At 37.6% G+C, this 23,854-nt stretch overlaps 1 protein-coding gene across 1 annotated transcript in view; it reads left to right on the plus strand.

Annotated features, from left to right (window-relative positions):
• Positions 1 to 17,549, plus strand: part of POU6F2 (POU class 6 homeobox 2) — a 245,223-nt gene extending 227,674 nt beyond the window's left edge. The window contains exons 7-9 of the mRNA XM_033512016.1: positions 4,841 to 5,009; positions 13,480 to 13,648; positions 16,869 to 17,549. Coding sequence (XP_033367907.1) covers positions 4,841 to 5,009; positions 13,480 to 13,648; positions 16,869 to 17,373 — 843 coding nt within the window. The 3' untranslated portion in view covers positions 17,374 to 17,549. The remainder of the gene's footprint in view (positions 1 to 4,840; positions 5,010 to 13,479; positions 13,649 to 16,868) is intronic.
• The last annotated feature ends 6,305 nt before the right edge of the window (positions 17,550 to 23,854 follow it).

Raw genomic sequence — 23,854 nt, forward strand, 5'->3', positions numbered from 1 at the left:
TATCATTCTTGACAGATGTTTGTCTAGCTTGTTCTTAAAAATCTTCAGTGATGGAGGTTCCCTGACATCCCTAGGCAGCCTAGGCCCCTCTCCTTAGCATTTAAAAGGTCTTCCTGATGCCTGACCCTACCTTCCCTTACTGCAGTTTAAGCTCTTTATTTTCTTCTCCTTTCCATTAAGTCCATATTTTGGCCTTGCCCTTTGTCCAGACTGTCTGTAAAACCAAGTAGCAGCTCTGTTATGATACAGGGCAATATTCTGTCAAAGTTTTCTAGATTTCCACCTAGTTTATTTCTCTTTCCTTATTTTATGCTAAATACCTTGTTACCCTATCACTTATATGAAGCTTTCTGGATGCAGAGAACATCCCTGATCTCAGAAGGCCTTTAGCACAGAGCTCCAGTCAACCATCCCAGGCATAGGAATACCCTACATACATAATTTAAGAACAAAATTCAGTCTTACAGACCTAATTAATTTGCCTCTGCATTTATCAGTCAATACTACCTTCACTGTTGACAGCAACATGTAAAGTTAATGTAAAATAAATACAAATAAGGCCCTTTGCAGTTTTCAGTTTATTCTTATAAAGTATTATAATGCACTTTTCACTTCTCGTATTCACTTCATCCCTCTAGCTGTAGTGTGCATACACATATTCCTGCCAGATACTGATCACTGTTGCATACAGTCATCATTCTGGCATGTCTACTATATCCACCTACACAGAATGGCACTTACAGCAACTGTTTGTGTAATTTCTGTGCCTCCTTCTCTCTTTGGATGGAAAATGCACAACAGTCATAAATATAATTCATTTCATATATACGTGTCTAAAATTGGGAAAAGTCAGCTATTGCAAGTTCAAATTGATTCTGTCATCTGGAATCTAATTCATAATCTAATCGTTGCCTCTCCTTAAGGCTATTTCTGGAGTGGAAATTATAGTGGATGAAAAGAGAGAGTATTTTAATGCAATTTCATGCCATAGATAACTATCATTGTTTTTTAAGCAGGACATTTACAGCTTAACCATCATGTCTGAAAAGCAGAGGGTATGCTGGAAATTATGTAGGGAGTTAAAGATGGAATCCTCCCTCAGTCTCTGGTCAGGTCTTAAGGTGACTCCTCAGTCTTTTCAACCCCATTGCTCGCTTCTCCCTCACAAGCAGTGAGTTAGAAACCAACCTGTAAATATCCCTTATATATTGCTGTTATACCAAAGGTTAATGTGAATCCAAATTTCACTAGCCATATTCCTTTATGCCCAGCTAAATTTTGAGAATTTCTTATATTTGTTTAAATATTTCTGGACTTCAACAAGAGAGTTGCCAAGCTTCTGGGTATTCCAGTTACTTTAAAAAATATATACATAGTACAAAACCTGTGCAGAGGCTCACTTTCTAGACCCAGCCATCATATTGTGCATGTGCTATGTAATGACTCTGTCTGTGTGCATGTCTTGCATGCAGAGCTGAAAAATGCAGAGTGCCCTCTCATTCTAGAGCTTCCTGGAGGCTTCAGTTTTATTATGCATGTGCTCAGTAGTTGAACTGTTCAGTGACAATATATTGTAACATGGCTGGAAAATGTTTGATTTGCTATCTCACTGAGAAATACTAACAGGAAATAGTTTAGAAACATGAAAAAATTATGGGGGGAAGGTCAAGGTTCAAAAGGTTATCCAGTCCAACCTGTTATTCTCAGGTGGAGCAGCTATTCCAGTTTTTAGCTAATTTGGTCCTAACCACTGTCACAGAAACCCACAGATTCCATTTATGCCAGTAATCTATGCCAGTGTTTCACTGACAAGTTAGATAGCTTTTCCCAGCATCTAATCTGAACCTTCCAGATAACTAGGCCTCCATTATAAAATGTAAGACAGAAAAAATATCTCCTCTTTTTGTTAGCTACGTCTATATTCAAACAAGGCCTCCTGCTTGGTCTTCCTTCCTTTAGATTAAATATAACCAGTTCATTACAGGTGTCTTCATAAACCTCAGTTAACTCCCGGGCCTTCAGCCACTCTAACTATTTAATTCTAGTTGGTCCAGATTTTAATGAAGTCTGGCACCTAGCTGTGGACATGGCATCCCCCTCTGCAGAGGTCTTCCCAGGGCTCAGAAGAAAGGAAGATGCACTTCACATGCACTGCAGACATCATTCCCACTCACATGGCTTGGTATGGGAACTGCTTTTACTTCACTTTTGCAACAGCACAGGTTTGCAGCCAGCATCTTAAAAGCACAGAATCATTTTGATTCCTAATCCTGTAATCCAGCCTGTCAAAATTTCCTCCCAGTATGTCATCAGCACGTAAATTTAGTGAAGATATTATCTGCTCCATCATCCAGGTCATTAAGGAAATATTGAGTTGTGCAGAATGAGGAAGCACCATACGTGCACACTTCTTTTTCCACTGATACCTCATCCTCAGTTTTGCTTTCCAAATACTTTGGCATTCATTCTGCAGCAATTTCACCTAAACTATGCTTCCTTAGGTTATAAAGAATGTCACATGAGGGAGTGTCGAGACACTTGTAAAGTCAAACCACCTACTGCTTTTTCCTTGTCCACAAGGCCAATTACCCTGTCTTAGAGGGAGATCAGATTGGTTTGACACAGTTTGTTTCTAACAATCCATGTTGTCTGTCGCTACCTTGTTTTCTTGCGGGTGCTTACAAATTGTTTGATTATTTTCTTCAGTACTTTTCCACAGCTGAAGTTCAGTTGACTGGACTATAATTTTTCAGATCTTTCTCTTTAAAGATAGCTGCTGCATTTGTGCCTCCATCCTCACAGATAAGCACTAACATCTCTTAGACTGTTCCACACAGTGTGAAAGCATCTAACTCATCTAAATACAGTACTTATCTTCCCTTGCCTGGGCTGGAATCTTTAGTTTTGCCAGAGATTCCCTCAGACAACAGACTCAGACCCCAAATACCTGCCTGTTTCATAAAGCTGCAGTCTGAATGTGATGTGGATATAATGCATATAATGGGCAGGCAGTCCACTTCTGCAGTGTTCAGAAGAGGCCAACCTTTACAGTGGAATGTTTCCCTGAGAGAAGGTATTATAAAAGTAGACATTCTGGGTTGGGAATTCTCTGTAGATAAAACCCAACTGTTACAGAATATTTTAAAGGTGCACACTACTTGCATGAATCTGAAAACTGGAAGCCCTTTAATCAACTTCTCAACTGTTACCCTCTTGATAAAGTGCCAGTTGTATTTTTTTAAGTGTACTTGATAAATAAAAAAAATCCTAGATATAAAAAAATGCATTTTTTATTAATTCACAAGGAAGTCAGAATACACTAAAACTGGCCAGGTAAATAATCATTATTATTAAATGTTAAATCAAAGTTTCTTCCTTCATTTTCTGTTATATTATTCCATGTAGAAGGTAGAAAAAGAAGTTGAATTTTTTTCCATTCTTAACAGAGTCTAACAGTAATATCATCATTAAAATATTTCATATACATTCCACAGAAAGTGTCATCTTGAATGTGAACAGATACCTTTATCTACAATTTTATACAATTTGTTGTCTACTTAGCATCAGACATGTCTATGTGTGCTGGGAGGACAATACATATAATCTGAGTGTTACTAATGAATGTAGCTCCTTTTCTTAAGTCATTTTTCAGTTAGATATCAAAAGAGAAAACCTCATACTCCTTAGCATTCAAGAAATAGATTTTAATTACTGACATCAAGCAAGGCCAAATAGGCCTTTATCTTTTCCCTTGTAGAAAATGCAGATAACAGCTGCAGTGAAGTGAAGCCTTTTTAGAATATTTTTACGATCTTTTTTGATCAATATCAAGAATCAACATAAAATAAAGGTATAATAAGCAGCAGTCACCAGAGTGTATCAGACCTGTATTACTGTATTCTTATGCTCTGAAAAGACTGTGCTGGACTACTAAAATCCAATTCAAAACTGTAAAGTGCATTGTGTGCCTTCATTCTGTAGAGAGACTGCCCTTCGAATTTTTCTGAGAGTTTTATGTGAAAATCAGTACCAGAAAATGCTCCTAGATTTCAACCCCACATGAAAGCATATTATAGGCAAAATGGATTGATAGTTCTTTCCATTCCCCTAGTAAGCAAACAAAGACTACGTTCTTGTATTTGTTTAAGAAAAAAAATTAAAAAGTCAATTCATGCATCACAGTTTATCATTTGCATTTACCATACTCACTAGAGTTTTTAGGTGTGTCTTACTGGATACAATCTTGATGTGAATGGGACTCAGAAATTTCCATGTGTGTTTTAGCCAAAGACAATTTATCCATTTCCATGAATTTTGTTTGTTTGCCAAGTCTGATGTCATAAAACAAATCATTGATTTCCTGTAGGAAAGGGATTTTGGCTTGGTGTATGTCCTCTTCCCCGTTCCCACTCACCACTTGGCCACTTGTCCCTGGTCCTGCAGTGTGAAAGGACCTCTGTGAAACAGTCCTGATTTCTGTGAGAATCCATGTAGGGAATAAAAGTCTTCTTGCATAAGTCAGAAAACAGGTAAGGATATATATTAAATAAATCAGAATCCTGCTGTAAATGTCATAGGTCTCTTATAACCCATTTTTCAAAAAAAGTATTTACCTTCTAATTAGACTAAGTATCCAGTTAAACTGGGTAAAACTGGAAAGACAATATTCAAAACAGCTCAGATTGCTCCTGCTCTAGCACTGTCACCTGAGCAAAACCCCATGGTGTTTAATGATCCTATGTGATTTGTTCCCCAGAAATAGACGGGTGAGATGGTGCATTGCAAGTTTCCTATTACTGCTTCACTTTCTAAATACCTATTTTTACATTTTAACATATAGCTCCATCAGCCCTCCCAGACGCAAGTGGGACAAGCAGCCTCACAATCCAATCTCCTGCATTTGGCTCACAGTCAAGCATCTATGTCTCAAAGCCCAGTGCGTCAGGCTTCCTCTTCTTCCTCCTCATCCTCCTCCTCTTCAGCTTTGAGTGTTGGCCAGTTAGTCAGCAGTAAGTATTGCTCCCTGGCTCTCCTTAATTCTCCCTTCTGTTTGTTCTCCTCACTACTGAGTTTTCCAATCTTCTTTCCCTCCTTTTGTTTTTTTTTTTTTTAAATGCAGTAGATTATATATTGCTAAATAGTTGACTCTCTCCAGTGAGAATTACTAAGTGCTATCATGGATGTGGCTTAAGGTAAACATGCCTTGAGAAATTTAATCAATGCTGAAAATTGTCATAAAAATGCTAGCAGCCATTAATTGACTCATGAGGGCAATTGTTATAACTGAAATGTAGTTTATGTTTTTTGGAAGTTAGAAGTTTTTGAATCAGTCAGTATAATGAATTACATTTCTCAGAATTTGGTGGACAAACAGGTAGTCCTACTTTTGGTTAAGCTGCTTGATTCTTTGCTTGCTTGGTTGATATAGAAAAACCATTTTACAAACCCTAATACTACACAAATCCAGAGTGAGAGACTTTTCTTGCCAGAAAAAGCTTACAACATTTAAACAAGAATGAACTGGAACATGTTGGGAAGAAGGGAGAAGCTCACTGCAGTGAAATAACTGAGTTCCAATGTAAGGATTATAACAGCTGACCTGAAGAGCACTTTCTTCCAGATCACACAATTCAGTCTTTGCTATTACCTTATCAGCATTAACTTGGTCTTTACATAGCAAAAACCACAGGCTGACAGTATACATAAGAAGCACTATCAGTTTTTGCACAACTGCAAAAATCCAAGTGCTTTGGATGATCTTGTTCTGTGATACTCTATGTACATATTCTAAGTAAACAAACACTATAACTTATGCCATACTGGTAACATAAAATATGTGACTGATACAAGATTATGAAGGGCTTGGAGAAACCATCATGCAAGGAAACATATGAAAAAAAATCCTGGTTAGATTATTTCAGGGATCGTTTACATGGGAAAATTACTAGTAGATCTATAGTGGTAAAATAACACTGGTATAACTCCCAGTGAGAATACTTTTGTTCTGGAATGAAAATATCTGCATATAGATACAGATATAATTACAGTGATATAAATATATAGCTATTGTTTTGTCAGTAGTAAATTTTCTCATGTAGCCATGCTTGTAGGAGGAAGACAAAGAGATTTTATATTACAAATACATAAAATCATAAAATCTACCACTAGTCCATGTGGGCAAATTGAGTAAAATAGCTGGTGCAGAGTAAGTTATTTTTCAGTAGCTAGCCTAGAATAGCTCCTTTTTTGGATATTCTTATTTAAAATAAACGCAACAAGGAAGAAGCCCTTTTAAGTTTACAGAATAAATCCATCAAAAGTTAGGAGATGCTTTAAAAATAGTTGTTTGTTCAACTGGATGTGATTCCTCTTAGATGTATTTAATTTTAACAATATATTGTTGTGATTAAAGTCATGCAATCATGATTTTTTTTTCTCATCCTTCTTTCAGTGCATTCCCAGTGGAATTGTCCTAGGGATGTATCAGAATTACTAACACAAAAGGTGGGCTCTTGTCCCAGGGTTTACCTGATTCACTAATCAGTTCCCCAGTTTGCATAACATTTGAGGTAGGAAACTGTAGAGGAGTGAAGGATGGTCTTCCCTGAGGCAATAGAGAACTGAGGAGCTGAAGCCTTCTGTCTGCAATGTAATTCCAGTGCAAGGCAGGCAAATCACTTAAAAGAGATTTTTCACAAGTGCTCCCTCAATATCCAGCTTGAGACTCTGGACTTTAATTTACAGAAGAACCCAGTACTCACAGTTGCAATTTTAAGTGCACTTTCATTGTGGAACTATATCAAGAACCATTTAAAGACAGTCTAAAAAATCATTTCCTACTTGACCTAGACTGGGTACCCAAAAATGCTGCTTCCCTTAATATCTGTCCACTTCTCTGTGAATGAGAAGGGGAAGACCCTCATCTTGTAGAAACACAAGAAAATAAATTAAGATTTTAAAGAAACCAGAAGAGCTCAAGAGGAGATGTCTTTAGTGAAGAGCTTTAATAGAGGTCTGGGGCCACACACTGAACAAGTAAAAAGGCAATACCTCAATCAGTTCATCTGTAATGAAGGACAGTTCATCCTGTGCACTGAACGAGGCACATGAAAAAGAACTCCAGGGCTCAAAGACTATGGTTGATTGTGTTGTGGACTGCTGTTACTCCAGCATTTTGTAGCTTCTGAATGTTAATTTGTGCAGCTCTAAGGACCTTCTTTTAGCTTAATTTTTTCCATGGATAAATTTCAATGTTGTTTCAAAAGCAGAATATTAACATAAATCAGTCATATGGGGAGATAATCTTTGTGTTAGTAGTTGGAAATAGGAGAGGTGTTGAATGGATGGAAAAGCTGATAGTTCTGTTATCTTGTTGGTTCTGCTCTAAAATAAGCATGTTGTGCCTATGGATTTGGCTGAGATTAGAGGAGTATAAAGCACAGGAATATCAATTTGGGCACAAGTGGGAGATACGTTAATGAACATAGAACTTTTACTTGATCCTGTCAGGCTTGACTCCATCCACTACTTGTCTTGTTCTAGTCTCATTAATTCTTCACATTGTTCTCCACACAATCCACTCTGCCTCCATGCTCTTGTTCCTCTAGTTTTCTTCCTGAAGTCCTTTCCTCACAGTCCATCATTACCCAACTTCTCTTCCCATTTCAGTTCCCACTCAGTCACTGTCTCCAGACCATATCTGTACCCTTTTGTCAGCCTTTTTATTAGGTAGTTTCTGTCCTCCTTTATATTGTTTTATTATTAGTTCCACCTCTTTTTCCTTTTTTTCTTTCCTCTATCACAGTGGGTGGTACTACTCTGCACAGTCAGGCCCTCTCTCCCTCCACTCCAAATTCTAAACCCTGCTCCTTAATAATCTTCAAGTTTGGGATTTTTCTTCTATCATATCTTTTTCTTTAGACTCAAGGTTACATTTTTGTCCCCTCTGCATCCAAATCCTGCTGATGCCACTCCCACACTCCCCAGCAGCCTTCAGAGGAGTGTGAAAAGTGATCACAAAGAAGAGAGTCAAGTCGGTCTCCCTGTCTTTACTGCAGTCCTATCAAAAAGAGCTACAGGCATAGGAAAGTTTTTACACAATCAAACCAATGAAGGAATTGCACTTGGAAGTTAACTCACTGGAATTCAGATCTTAAGAGCATGCCAAAAGAAAATGTTATCAATAGGGATCTCCTGAAAAAAAATAATCCATGTTAAACATAAATAAATTATTTGTGGAGCTGTTTTGAGTTTATGCTTCCAGCTTCATCCAGTTTCTGCTACTCAAGACAAACAGAATGAATCACACGAGGGGCAGATCAACTCACTTCTGCATTTACATAGTAACCTTACACAGATAGAAGCAAACCAGTCATCTCAATTATCCTTAAAGGCTGTCCAGAATACTTCTGAGAGCACGTGGCCACCACAAACTGGAACTAACACTGCATGCCTAAGCCTGCTTGAGCTGCCACATCAGGAATGGTGTTGCAGGGCACAAGAGAGCTACTTACTCTCTTCTAGTAATGCAGAAGGAGTCTACTTCTACAAGAAACAGGAAAATATGGTCAGTTCAGTAAAGAATGATCAAACCACCTGGGTAATGAAACATGAAAAAGCAGAAAGGATCCTTTATAGGTTTTCCTTCACAGTGATAAACCAGCGATACTGTTCAGACAAATAGTATGAAATGACCTCCATGAGTCTGAAAATTGTTTCATGTGACAGAAAAGCTGTTTGCACTAAACTGTAGCTGCACATGAGGATGTAGACAGAAAGTCATCCTTGTTTTACTTCTTTCCAGAATCTCTTTCTAGATTCAAATCCCTGAAGGGCAGAAGTACCTCTTTGTCAAGCCTGTGGCCTTCTTAGCATCCCAGCTCCCACACTGGCTGCAGAGCTTTGTATGAAAGGCCTACAGTTGAAATCCAGTATCTGAAAGTCCATTTAAAGTCTTTTAGTGGGATGAGATGGGCAATGGGTCAGTGTTTCTAAGAGAAGTCCTTTGGCATGAGGGCAGCAAGAAACAACTTGCGGCCTCCTGAACCTATCTTTGATTTCTTTAGTCTTCCTGAGGTAGGAATATTGTTTCCTTTTCCTAATTCCTTACAAAACTGTAGTCCAGACCTCTGGCAGAGGTCCTGGAGCTGAATACCTTGGCAGGGATCTGCTATATCCTAGAAATAGTTACTAAATATAACAAAGTTCATGTAAACTAGTCACATTTAGCCACTTGTTCAGTTAATCAAATTGCACAGAGCATCCTAACTTCAGCAAATAATTATTTGGGGCAAGCTTCTGCACACTGACTGCAAAAAGAGTGACTTTTTTACAATATGTTGTTTCACATCAGAGAAATTATTAAAGTACAATGAGAAAGTCATAAGAACTCTATTAACTGTAGTGTTCTATGTTCCTTGGGTTTATTACTTTTACTTTTCATTCTAGAAATATTTTCTGTATGATTTTGCTTTCTTTTTCTTTAACACGTTTCTTAATTTCAAAAAAGTTTCCTTACTTTTTGTTTTTAATTTCTCTTTCTTTTTTTTTAATTTCATGTCCTTTTTACATTTATGTTGTTATCTTCCTTATAGCTTTTCCCTTTTCTCTCATCATCACCCATTCATCCCTAACCAGCAACAAGTGCTAATTATTTTGGAGAATAAACATAACAATTACTTTGAAATAAAAAATATTTTAAAGAAAGTTCTGTCTAAGCAAGGACTACAAGATTCATCTCTACTATTCCTGTCTCTTCTGTATGATTTCTTTGTATTGTCTAACCCTATTTGTATTCTCTTTTGTCTTCTTTGTTTCGTCTTCATTCAATTCTACATCTTTATTCCTCCCTTTTTTCCATTTCATTTTCCTCTTCTGAAATGCATCCCTCTGCTCATTTCTATAACTTTTCCGCCATATGTTCTCTTTGTGGAAATCACTGGTTTCCCCTTGTGCTCTGAGACTTGTGTCTCCAAGAAGTTCCTTTCTTCCTCCCAAATTCATTTTACTGTCATCTGTTACTATGAAATTAAAATGCCTCCCATAAACAAATTATTCTTTTTTTTTCCCCTGAGCTTCACTCCATTTTCCATTATCAATGTTTTGTCCTGCCTTTCTTATCCAATTTACTTTCCATTGGCTAGCTATTTCTCCTCCTGTCTGACTGGGGAAATCATCCCCCTGTAATCCCTCCCGTGGCAGAACTCTGTGCAACAGAAATTTGGTTTCTCCTTCAGGGTGCACTGATTTCTCTGTAGCAGCTCTTTCCCCTAACTATTAAAATCACAGCATATTTTCACTCAACAACAAACTCACACAGGATTTTCAGAAGAATTCAAAAGTGGGAGAAGTATTCCCTTTAGTAGGAAAAAACAGATTTCAATGCAGGAGAGCCTGTGGATTTAATTTCTTCCACACCACTCATCTATCTTCACCATCCACCAGGACAGCTGATGGAATTTCAGCTGTCTTCCTTTTTGTTATATGCACGCATATCCTCTGAAATGGCCCCAGAAAACCATCTGACCTTTCTCCACCACCCAGTAGTTTCATAGGCAGCCACTGTTTTCTCATGCAATAATGTAAACTTGGAGTCTTGAAATACATTGTATTTCTTGAAATCTACACTGATTTCTTGAAATCTACACTGTATTTCTTGAAATCTACACTACAACTCTTGAAATCTACACTGTAGATCCCAAACACTCAATGGGTTTGGCATTCTCTATTTTCCTGTTGGCACTGGGTGGCCTTCCCTGGGATATCCTCTTAATTGAAAAAGAACCAGCTTATTTACTGTCTTCAATAACCTAGTCTTCCTAAAATGTGAAGTGCACTATATGTTCAACTGTTCTGAAAGCTCAGAACTTGTTAAAATCCATAATCTCTTTGAATATGTTTATATATGTGCATATTTAAACCACACAGTCTAAGACTGTATTGATGGCATTTTAATGCAATAGAGTAAAAGAGACCAATGATGTCAAAAGACTGGTCTTCATAGCACTATTTGTGTTTTAGAGAAGTGACAGAAGACAGGATCTGTGGATTTCAAAGGGCTTTGAATCACACCCAAACTAGAAGTGGTTCCAATTTCACACAAATGCTATTTTCCCTGGAGTTCAAGATAAAACATTTCAGTGTTTCAGTCCATCTGTTAGTACTTCCCTGTTGCCAAAGATTCTATGAAAGAATGAAGCCTTTTTCTCAACAGATATTCCACTGTATACTGCATTCTACTCCCATATTACTGAAGGGCATCACAGGTTTTTTCTTATCTCAAGGAGAGCTCAGCCTAATATTTCCCTCATCCAAGTGCCCCAGGCAGGAATGATCTTTCCATTATGCTCACTGTTGCAACAGTGCCAGATCATTCTAGATCCTGCAGAACTTGGCAGAATTTCTCTATGATTTCTCTACAATTAGTTTTCTCACTTCCCTTTTTATTCCTAACAGGAGTTGGGGATGGTTACGGATGCCAGGTGCCATAGTTTGCTACTTTGGAAGTTCTCTGGGAAAACCTGAATTGTCCTTTCTTACATTCCTAACAGCCTTAGTCAGAGGCCTTAAAGTAACAGAAGGAAAGAGGTGAGGGAAGTCACCGTTTTAGTGCACTTTACTTAGGGAACTTTTTGAGGCCAGTATCATTTATGATATTTAGTACAGAGACCTAAAGGGCAGATAAGTCTGCAGCTCCATTCTGTGTCTCTGAAATTCAGAACCGGTATGCTAGATAGACTATACAGTGTAAGCAGGAAAATTTCACGCTCCTAAACGCAATTACTTTATAAACCTCAGTGGCCAATGTCACAGCACTTACTCCTAAAGCAAACAATATGCACCCTAGCTTTGTACTGAATGAGTGTGTGCAAGTGCTGTACTCGTGTTCAGCAGTGAGAACAGCAGAGATGACTCTGAGAGTGGAATATCATTGAAACAAGGTTCAGCCTATGTGCATGTTTATTTGTATGCATAGTTCATGTGGTCCCTGGTTGCATACACAAGAGTTTTAAAAATATTATTGCCATTTCTGCTTCTTACTCTCAAGCAACTGAGTAAATTTTATATATCAGAAAACCCTTTTCCCTCTTTTTATTATCATTGGACACAAAGTTTTTTCGTAGGATGTTTCCATCACAAGGAAATTTTACTCTAGGCTTATAAACCCCTGAAAATAAAAGCTTTGCTACTGTAATGCTGATAAGCCCTCACTAGAGCTATACTAGCAGGAGCCATTCTCATATAGGGTTCAGAATGGTAATGTAGTCTAGCACTGTCCTTGGACAACTGCTTGCATTTACAGAAATTCAGGGGTTATTGTGCTGCAAACTTTTCACCTCGGAGTCTGAGGAATGAGGTGAAGAACAATAGAGATGTCTCACTGGGAGAATGGCTTCACTACATGCAGGATTGCACAATACTTTGAAATCTTCTACCATCCCAGTCCCATGCTGTCTCTGACTTGGCAAACACTTTCATTTAGTCAGGGATCAGTAGCTTGGGAGGGGGGGGAAGTTCCATTCTCCAGCTGTTGTGTCATTTCCCTTGATAAGTCCTAAATTGACCGAGTTATCCAGCTCCAAAGGAGCTTTTCTGTGGTAGACATGCTTTATTATGTGCCCTTTCAGGGACAAAGGCTTCTGTGTCACTAAACTGCTATAGAGAGGAAGGACAGATTTATTCTCACAGCATCATAAGCATTATCTTCTGAGGGGCTAATGTAAAAGTAAAAAAACTGTGCAGCATTACCATCCAAAACCAGTGTTGCTGCACCTTGATTATCGACCTGATGGGAGGCAGAATAAAAAGCTTTAAAGGCTGCTTCTCAGAAGGGCGTATTTTAAAAGACGGGTTTTAAATTAAGGAGGTTTTAAAGGCAGAATTTTTTGGGCTTATTAATTTACCAGGTTATTTTGGATATTCATGTAGCAGTTTAGGCTGAGTATCGTCTAAAAGGGAAGAAACAGTTGTGAATCTCCTTATTTGGCGCTAACTTTATATAAAGCACAAAGACTTGATTTCAAGTTAAAAATACTTTGTATACATATATGTATGTAGCTCATACATATATGAGCCCTCCCCACAGACTGGAAATACATATATATTAACACCAACCATCATGCTATGTGATTAAATGGAAAAACAGGGAACATAGCTCCTCAGTCCAGAGAAGACTGCAAGGCATAAATGGCAGAGAAGAGCCCAGGCACACCCTCCCTCTAAGGTGAGCTGGCCTTTATTAGGAGTTCAGCAAAGGCATAGCTTTGAAAATCTTCCACCTGCAGACAACTGCAGCCCAGTCAGCATCTTAGCAATCTGAGCACACCTGACAAGGCAAGTCTGTTTCTGTTTGGGGAAGAGGAGAAAGGGGTCAGTATTAAAAAAATTGAACTTGAAAGTCTTGACAATGAAAGTGGCTGTAAGCCTGTCCCACTGATATGTGATGCAAAGAACTGACATGATTAAAACATATCTCAACAGATCCTCAGACAGCCACTGGAGAGGTGGATGGGGTAAATCTGGAAGAAATACGAGAATTTGCCAAAGCTTTTAAAATCCGGCGCCTGTCCCTTGGCCTGACACAGACTCAAGTTGGCCAAGCCCTAAGCGCCACCGAAGGCCCAGCCTATAGCCAGTCTGCCATCTGCAGGTAACAAGTTACATCATAAACTCCTCTTCTCTCTTTGTCCTTAGTAATGATGTAGTTTATTGTGAAGAGCATGCTTGTGTTTGAGTCTCATAATTTTAGAGTGTATTATTTAACCTGATATTTAAATTAGCCAATAATATTGTTGTTTATCATATAAATTGTTCTTACTGTGTATATTTAGAGTGATTTGGGTTTCTTTTTTTTTTTTTTCTCCTTTTCTAAACAAGTGAGAAACAATGTTCCTGGCATAGAGACTTAATTCTGTAGATGAGCTGGAGATCCTGCTGATGCTGGATAAGCACCAGCTGACCCTCTTCATACTGTGCCATTTTCTACAGATAGGGTTACTGAACAAATATTTCATGGCTGCATCCCTGCTAAGTTAAAACCTGTATTACTGTGGTTAGCACTTCACATAGAGGATGTTAATGATGATTTACCTAGGCAACACAGAAGGGAAAAAAATAGCCTTCCTGCTATCTTGCAAACCAGCAGCTATTCATCTTTTATCACACAAATATTTATGGAAAAAAAACAGACAAACCCATGTATGCAAAGCAGAAGCAGAAGTCTGTCCTAATAATAAGAAATAAAAATACAGTCTTGACAGAGTTAAAGTAGAAGCAAACACCTTATATGCATGTATGTGTGTTACAGTAATCCCATGTTTATGCATGAAGTAACAAACACACTTAGGTAACAGCTTTTTCCTCTTGGGCAATGCCTTATAGTCCTTCTCCATCAGTGAAAGCCAAGAAACCAACTCTAAGCTCATTTAAGTGGATTTTGTTCTTGGTGATCCATGAAATTCTCTGTCTTTTTATCTGCTCTTTATACTTTTAATGTATTCCCCATAGAATGGAAGTGTACTTTTCCTGCAGTTAAAGACTAAGGTTATAAATAACATCAGTATGGGGTAGTGTGCTTGCAGCTCACATTTTGCTCAATGATTTTCCATAAAACCCATTGATTGTTGTTAAATACAAAAAGCTCCATAGGATCCTCTCACTTCTATGGTCTCCCCTACTGTTTTTTCTTATAAGATACCTCCCTGTAGAAAATAACCTTTATTCAGTCTATACAAGGATACTACTGCTGGGAAATTTGTTTCAAGACTTGTATGTCGTTATACCAAACATGTCCTGCAGTAGCTACACTAACAAACAATGCCAATGATATGAATGCTATTGCTCCCTATTGCTAAGGATTAGGTTTTTTGGTTGTTTTTTTTTTTATTTATTTCTTTGTGGTCATTTGGTAAAGAATGCCTAAAACGGGTGAAGTTTTTAGCAATTGACAATTTTTTGTAGCCTTAGGTTGCTGTTTATCATGCTATACTTTAAAGGGAAACATTGTGGTTTCCTTTACTTTTGCCTAGTTTGCTGTCATCTCATTTCCTCCACCTACCTTACACTTTGAGAAAGCACTGGGGATGGTGAGACCTTTTACAGAGGGCTCCTTGGAGGGGCAAGTTGCTCAGAACATGAGACTGGGTGCAAGAGCTTGTCCCAAATAAATGCAAGGTTACAGTTTTTTTAATTTCCTTTGCCCACCTCAGATGGGCACCATTTTGGGGTGTAATTACATGCTATGCCTGTGCACTTTTTGTAAAGGTGCATCAATGGGAACACGTGCTCCTCAGAAACAGATTTAACTCTTTTTTTGAGTTGTAACAAAGGAGTTTCAGTATGAACTCCAGGTCAATGGAAGGGGCAGTAAGGCAAGCAATCTGAGCAACCAACTAGAAAAGAAAAGTGGAATCTCCTGGTGGCCTATGCAGGTCATATGAGCAATATACCACCTTGATATGTTCTGGATGCAAATAGCAGCATTTTCTTTAACTCGAGACAGTACATTCTAAAACATTTCATTCAGCCTGAAATATCACTGGACACCAAGGAATGAAACCTTGCAGTCAATACCACATTAAAATGTCAGGCACCAGTTGCAAATTCTTTGGAGTATTATTATCTGAAATTATTCTTTGTCTTTTTCTTTGTTTGTGAGAAGTGCTTTGTTTCTTGCTGGAATATTTTTTGCTGCCTCCACATGCTGAATGGAGACACTAAAAATGGCCATCTCCAGCCACCAACTTTATTTGCATAAAGGGATTGATTCAGTTCCTCTCATCTCCAGAGCACTCTGTAATTAGTGGAGGTGGTGGTGCTTCAGCACCACCTGGGCTGGAAAGCACAGCAGCAACATCCAGTAATTGTAGCCTTTCTGCAGCATTAAATACCACAACGTGCAGAGTGGACAGAGCAAAGTGGGAAAATACAAATGGATGGCATCAAAGGACTTGGGTTAAGACTTTTTAAATGTGTAGCAAAAGAGGATAAACTCAGTAAATGAAAGAAACAAATACTTATAAGACTTGAAACATGAACTCTGCTCTTCTGCTTGTTTTTGAAAGGATTAAAGCTTTGTGTGGCTGCTTTTCCAGATGTTTTATAATACGTGTAAAATCTGGTTTGGCAAAAGACTTTTGATGGCAAAATGATATATAGAAGACCTCATTTACAGGAAATGATATCATTCTGGTACAGTTTGCAGAAATCCCACAATAAACTCAGCTTGGTGCCACAGCATATTAGTAGACTGTTATGCTGGTTTTCATCTGGAAAACATGAGTCTGTCTTTGCACATTGTGGGGACAGAAAGATAATTGCAAAGTGTCCAGCTGTTTCAGCTGAACACCACCGTGGTTTTGGGAAATTTTTTTTCCAGCCCAGAAAAGGGATATAGCATTAACTTACAAACAGTGAAAATTGCTGAAAAATGGAAAAGGAAACCTGATATTCAGAGGCTAGTATTTGCCATTGGTTTTTATTATTAAAGCTGTGGTGTTTGGATAACACGGGATGGGAGGGATAACAAAAGGATTAAGCACAAAGACAAGATGATAAAAGCAATGCCTTTGATATCATTTCCTGTAATTAGACTTAGTCTCCAGGGTTTTGAAGATCATCAGAAATATGAAAATGTAATTCTTAACCTGTATTATTTAGTGTACTTATAATTTTGTTGTAGTGCTCATTTTGTGTTAGCTTAAATCTCTAGCTATATATATATATATATATCTATATCTATGTATAGATATACCTGACAGTTTTCATAATCTACTGTAAATTACCTCTGCCAGTCAATTAGTCAGGCAGGCAGGAAGTCCCACCCTGGCAGAGCATCAGTGTAAGACTCTTCTTTCTTAATTTTCCCTCAGACACACCATCCTGAGAAGCCACTTTTTCCTACCACAGGAAGCCCAAGAGAACACTATAGCTAGCAGTCTGACAGCCAAACTGAACCCTGGCCTTTTGTATCCTGCCAGGTTTGAAAAGCTGGACATCACCCCTAAAAGTGCCCAGAAGATAAAGCCGGTGCTTGAGCGGTGGATGGCTGAGGCTGAGGCCCGCCATCGAGCAGGGATGCAGAACCTTACCGAGTTTATTGGGAGCGAACCATCCAAAAAGCGCAAGAGGCGTACCTCATTCACGCCACAAGCCCTTGAAATCTTGAATGCCCACTTTGAGAAGAACACGCATCCCTCTGGGCAAGAAATGACAGAGATTGCAGAGAAACTGAACTATGACCGGGAAGTAGTTAGAGTTTGGTTCTGCAATAAGAGGCAAGCACTGAAGAACACAATTAAACGTTTGAAACAGCACGAGCCCGCGACAGCAGTTCCTATGGAGCCTTTAACAGACTCTCTGGAAGAAAACTCCTAAACGCAAAACAAAACAAAGCCAAATCACACAGAAAAAAAAACCCCACACCAACCGAAACGTGTCCATTTGAACTCTGTGAAAATTCCTATTCATCACCCTTGTAAGTAAAAGACTGAGAAAACTACAAGAAGGACAGAACAGTTTATAAATGTCCATGGGTTTTCCTATTTTAAAAAAAAAAACACAAAACAAAACAACAAAAAAAATACACAACACTTAGAGTGTGTGTGGTAGAATTAGTTCCCAAAAGATCCCGAAAAAGCCAGTTTTTTTAAATGGACTTAAAGTAAACCAAATAACTGCTTAATTTTTTTCTGTATATTATGAAAATATGAACACATTTTAAGGAAAAACAAAACAAACAACAAAAGGAAAAAAAAAAGAAAAAAAAAGAAAAAAAAACTTTTATCTGTTTAAAAGAGAATACAAGCCTGCCACCTGGAGGAGTGATTGTAGCCTTTCAGGTATCAAGTGCTGATTCACTATGAAAACTATTAACCAAAGTCAGAAACATGGCATTGCAAACTAGATTGTTAGTGTACTCTTTTATGAGTGTAAAATTGTGTTATGAATTTTTGCATTTGTATTTTGCAAAGAGGAATACAGGATTAATTTCTCTCATCCTTGTTTGTACCCCCTGCAGGTGTGTACAAAGCCATTCCGTAGTAATCACCTCATTTTCTTTTCTTTCAGTCAACAGTTTTGCAATCTTCTAATGTTTGGGTGCCAAAAATAATTACTTTTTATTGTGATTTGTGGGGTTTGATATTTCTCTTATAAGGGTGTATGTCTTGGTTTGTATTTCTTTTTCTGTTTTTTTTCCTGATTCTATTTGCTGCCTCCTCCCGTCCAGTTCATTCTCCACCCCCCCTGCCTCAAGCCCCCCCAAACCCAGTACTGTTTGAAGAGTTTTAAAAAAAAAAAGTGAAATCTGAACACTTTTATATGCTGAAATGCAATGGGGACAAAGAAGGATTAGGATTATGTCTGATGGACTGTCAAGCCCACACTGAACATTGTGCTTTTTGTCGAATGTGTAGCTTGAGATTTCTCTGTCCTTTAGCCGTGAACCTGGAGAGGTTGCCAAAACTCATTTTGTAGTATAAATATAAACTGCACACTTGGTACAGTACTGCATCTATATTATGGTTCCATTTGAAGCAATTTCTCTCCAAAGTCTGCTAGCCAAAGAAATTTCTTGAGGTTCTGATGAAAACAAATGGACAGGCTGAGAAGTGATGAGGATGTTTTGATCATCACTTCACTGTGGACAATTCGAATGATAGTGCTTTGTTCCTTCTGGCTTTTTTTTTATGTCATATTGATGCTTGCCCTGTTGACTTCTTTAGTAGGAAGATGTGCTTCTGCAGATGTTTGCTGTGGCCACTGGCTAGACTAAACAGTTGGGACATAGGGAAAACCACTGAATGTCCCTTGATAATATGAGGTGGGTCACCTGCAATATGATTCAGGTGAACTGATTCTTCTTTAAAGACAGTTCATCTCTGTGGCTTTCTTTCTGACTGGGCAAGCATCTGCTAAAATACTGTGGTCGTTGGACCTACAAGCAGACCAAAGCTCAGAGGCAGAGAAAGATGTTGCAGGTTCTTGATGAGGTGTGGTATGACCTGTGCAGGTCATGTGCAATCTTCATCCTCTGCTCAGTTAGGCTCAAAGCTTTGGGATTAAGCTCACCCTTAGGGTAGAAGCTGCATCTTCATCAGGTCTTCCCAAAGGATAGCATTAGATAATTGGTTCAGCTCACTGTAGAGATGGTAAAATTCTGCTGGCACAACTCCTGACTGCATTCCTTGACCTCAGAATGCTTGTGCTGGATTTTTAGTAGTCTACCTTGGGATGTGGAAAGAAGTTCCTGAAGTGCTGGAGTCTTCAAATAACACCTTTCTTACTAAAGAGTTTCCAAAAACTCCAGGCTATATCCGAAACTTGGTGAAAGAAATAGACTTTCAATGATTTCACTAGGCTTGGAATCTGGCCCTCAGTATTTTATTAATGGGATTTGCCTTGTAAAGTGGGGTATGTATTGCATGGTTGGTGGAGCTTTAAGATTTCAGAGACCATCATCTGGACCAGAAGCTGCTTCTAAATGTGAGCACTCTCAAAGGTCAGTGTTGGAGCACACTGAGGATCCAGTCCTCCAGGATGGGCTCATGTCCAGCAAATGCATTTAAGACTTTAAGCTTCACCAGGGCATGTTTAAGGATATTTTCAGTCTTGCTTTTATGAGGAGGACAGTGAAAATTGTTATTGACTGTTTTTCAACTGTTGGTATATAAATAACTGCTAGGGGAAAAAACACCTCAGATTGTGAGGGACAAAAAAGATTCTTAATCCAAGCTGAGCATGTAAATTAGATAGTCTCACAGCAACATCTGCACCTCTGGGTTTTCTTTTTACCCTCTCTCTCCATAGACACCTATATCCTCAGAAATATCTATCTTGTCTATACCAAACAGCCCTAAAGTTGTTGCCATGGTTCAATCTACATAACGATCAGACCACCGTCCAGAAGCCAACAGGAAAGTAAGAATGAACAAATCATATTTGAAGCAGTCACTCCTGAAATCCTGCCCATGTCTCCAGAACACTCCTGATTGCCCAGTCATTAATGCCACATACACAATTATGTGTTCAGTCATCCTTAGGGCCATACCCTCCCCCACTCCATCCCCACCATCAACAGCCTGGGAACAAAACCATCAACCATTCTTTGCCTCAAAAATAAATTTCCAATTCTCCCAGGGACTGCTCCAAATTCTGTGAAGAAAAATCCCCCAAGAAAAAAGGTTAACTAAACACTGTATGAAAGATGCTAAATGTTTAAAAATATGCTGGCAGCAGTTATATAAGCTCTCTTCTGTTCCAAAGTACATATCGGAAGGATATAACTAGGACAGTGAAAATGTAAAATAAATATAAATTGCCAGCATGGAAGAAAAAATAATGTTCATCCCACAGTCTTAAAATCATTCATGTGCAGTGATTTTTTTTACAGTTTTCTAATTTTGTATTATGTTTTGTAAATTATTTATAAAGTGTTGTAATGCTTCTCATATTAATTTTTTTATACAAAAGTTTTTGCTATGAGGCATAAATGGTGCCTGAACAGATTCTTAGGAAGATAAATTATGTGTGAGTCATACATCATTGGGAGGGCCATAAATGTTTTGTTTTGTTCTGTTACTGGCAACATTTCTGGTTCCCATTTGTAAACAATTTTATGTATTGATAACATTTGAATACATTTTAATTTTGCATGTGACTAAAAGATAGATTGCTACCAGCAAATGAAACAAAAGTCTCTTCGGTCATATGTAAAGGTTTCATGATTTTCCACTTTGTTAATAATTGATTTTTTTTAAAATATATATATATATATATAAAATATTATTTGAATAATGAGCCAAGGGTTCACTTACTCTTCTGATTTTGTCTTTTTATGTTTTTCACTAAAAAGCTATTTTGGACAGTTGAAGAACTCAAATGCATTCAAATGGTTCCAATTTCTTTACATTATTACTGAAAAAAAAGAAAAAAGCCAAAAAAAAAAAAAAAAAAAAAAAAAAAAAAAANAAAAAGAAAAAAGAGAAAGAACGAGGAAGCAAAAAGGAGCTAGGAAGGAACAAGTAGAGGCGTATCAAAGAACTCAAGCTATAACCAAAAAGAAATATGTAAAATGCCTTTGCTCGTCTTCTCAATGCTGGACCAAAGCTCAATGTATGTAGGTATATGCACATTGTATAGATATGGCTAAATGTTGCTGACAATCTCGCAATACTAAACTGTTACTATTTTAAAAAAAATACAAAAATAAAACTGTTCATCAGTGTTTTACCTCAGCACTCTACTTGTACCCAGTTATTGACCAACATTCAAATAAGAAGATAAGAGAGGAAATTGATTTCCATGTCAATGTTTGACTGTAAAATCTGTTTGGAAAACATTTTGTAATGAGCTTTTTGTCACGTGGTTTGCTTGTTTCCAACTTGAGACTATGTGGGGCACATTTGTTTATTTATTGTTAAAAAGTGATATTATTACTATTATTATTATTATTATTAATTATTATTATTACTATTATTATTATTTTTGTCCTATGTGCTATAATCTACAGAATGGTCACCAGGGTCACTTATGAAGCACTGCAAAGAGATCTGTTTTTCCATGCATGGAGCATGCAGGGGGAAAGATGGCAGTACAAAATGGACTGTATTGTGTTGTTAAAAAATATTAATAAATAAAAAAGGAGTGGATATGGTGGACTTGTGACCAAGAAAACAAACTGGATATTTAAAAGCTCCTTACTACTCTGACTTTGAAACCAAAGCTGATTTATCTGCACAGGTTGCTTAACATGAAAAAGAATAAAAAATAAAAAAACTGACAAAAACTGTACTTAATCTAGAGCAATATCTGTATGGTCAGTAAAGCTGCACTTTGTGTATTTCTTAACAGCTTCAGATCTGTCACTTTTAATTTGTACCATAAAAAATAAAAAATTGTTTGACATGAAAAATAAGCTCCTTTCATGTGTTTGTCTTAAATCTCATGCATTATTCACATTATCCAAGCTCATGTAATTTCACATCAGTTCAATACAAAAATAGCTAAATGCTTGAAAAAAGAGTGGAAATCCATTTGCACCGTGGAGCATAACTTTATCTGCAAAACTAAACACTGTTTCTGTACCCAGAGTGGGTACATGAATTGGAGATGTCTTATTTTCTCTACAGGTATTGCAGAGTAGAGGATCTCCATCAGGAGTGCTCTGGAACCCCCCAGGTGAGTGTGTGTTGTCCCCCAGGCCAAATGGAGCAAAGTACAGATGGAGATGAAGGCCAGTGTGTCCCCCCATGCCTCCATCCCCAGCCCCATAACAAAGCCCTGGTAAGTGATAGGAGTGTGTTAGAGAGGCTGGGTCAGCCATTTCAATTATTTCCCTTGCATTTTTGCAGAGCTCATGGGGTTCATTACTCAATTATTTCTGTAATTATGATATTAGGTCACAGAAATACCTGTTTTCCAGGCCACTTCTCTTGAGTCATATTGAGTTTTGTTAAAATACAGGAGTCTAAAAGATCAGCATATTTGAGAAATTAATTAGTTGTATTATAAAGGGTTTTTGGGAAAAAAAAAAAAAAAAGCCTTGAAATAAAAGCTCTGACAGTCTCAGAATATTGTGTTTGAGTCTTGAGAACAAAATTTTTACAAATACTTTTTTCTTTGATTTTATTTAATATTGTTTTACTTTTCCAATATCATATGTTAAATAACCAAAACTAGAACAAAGTATTTATTTGCATAGAAAAACAGAGTGCATTCGGTATATTTATTTATTGTGAATTTTTTCCAGACCAGAATTTCCCTTTTATATGCATTTTTTCCTCTATTTTATGAGGTACATAAGAAAGAGAACAAAAAAGGCAGCTTTATTTGTAGACATAATGATAGAAGCTACATAAACAAGGCAAAGATTGCATCAGGTCCTCTAGGCATCATGTCTCCATACCATGGTCTAACAGCCACTTCAAGCACATGTCATTCATCTACTTATACAATACAAAAGTGTGGAGAATGGCACTTTGTGCTTTCATATCAGCTACTAAAAGCTGAACATGTATTTTTTTCATTCCATTGTGATAGAGCAGCAAGCAAACATTGATTAGAGTTTTTTCCCCCACGTCTATTTAAAAATGCAAAACTTCCCCTTTCCATCATACTATAGGTATTTTAGCTGCCTCATAGACCCTACCTAGCCATTACAATCCAAATAACCTGGATCTATCAAGCTGCAAGAAATGGTGACTTTGCAAATTGAATCAATTAAGTTCCTATTGATCACTGAAATCTCAAAATAGATCCAACTTAAAGCTACTGAATACTGACTATAAGACTTCACACTCCTTACTGACTGCTCAAAAATCAAATTTCTAGAAATTGACTATGACAGGACTTCAGAGCTCCTTAACTGCATCGTAAAGGACAAGGAGTTTTAGAAACAGATTGCTTTCCACGCTTCTCTTGTACTTCCAGAAAAAAAATTAAAAATGAAAAAAAAAATTAAAAGGAAAATTAAAAAAAAAGAAAAGGCAAAAGAACAACAAAATCCCTAAACCACAAAAACCCCAACATATTTGTGGTACTCTTGATAAACAAGGAACTCTGTCTGTGTCCTGTCCTTTAAGACTGGTGTGATGGGAGGAAAGTTGGCAGTAAGGTCAAAGAACTACACAGAATTTGTAGAATACATGTTTTTATACATTCTCTTCCCCTGTGTTGCTGCTTTTGGACTGATCACAGCCTATATCTATACCTGTTGAAAAACCTTTCAGTACTAGCAGGGCTTTGATAAGCAAAGATTCTCTTCTATTGGCTTAAATTTCAATCAAACAAGCACTCAGGAAACAAAACAGAGGGAAGGTTCCAAGAGAGTTTGTTTTTTAATCTGAGAATCCAGATT

Source organism: Parus major, chromosome 2 (assembly GCF_001522545.3).
Source record: "Parus major isolate Abel chromosome 2, Parus_major1.1, whole genome shotgun sequence".
NCBI lineage: Eukaryota > Metazoa > Chordata > Aves > Passeriformes > Paridae > Parus > Parus major.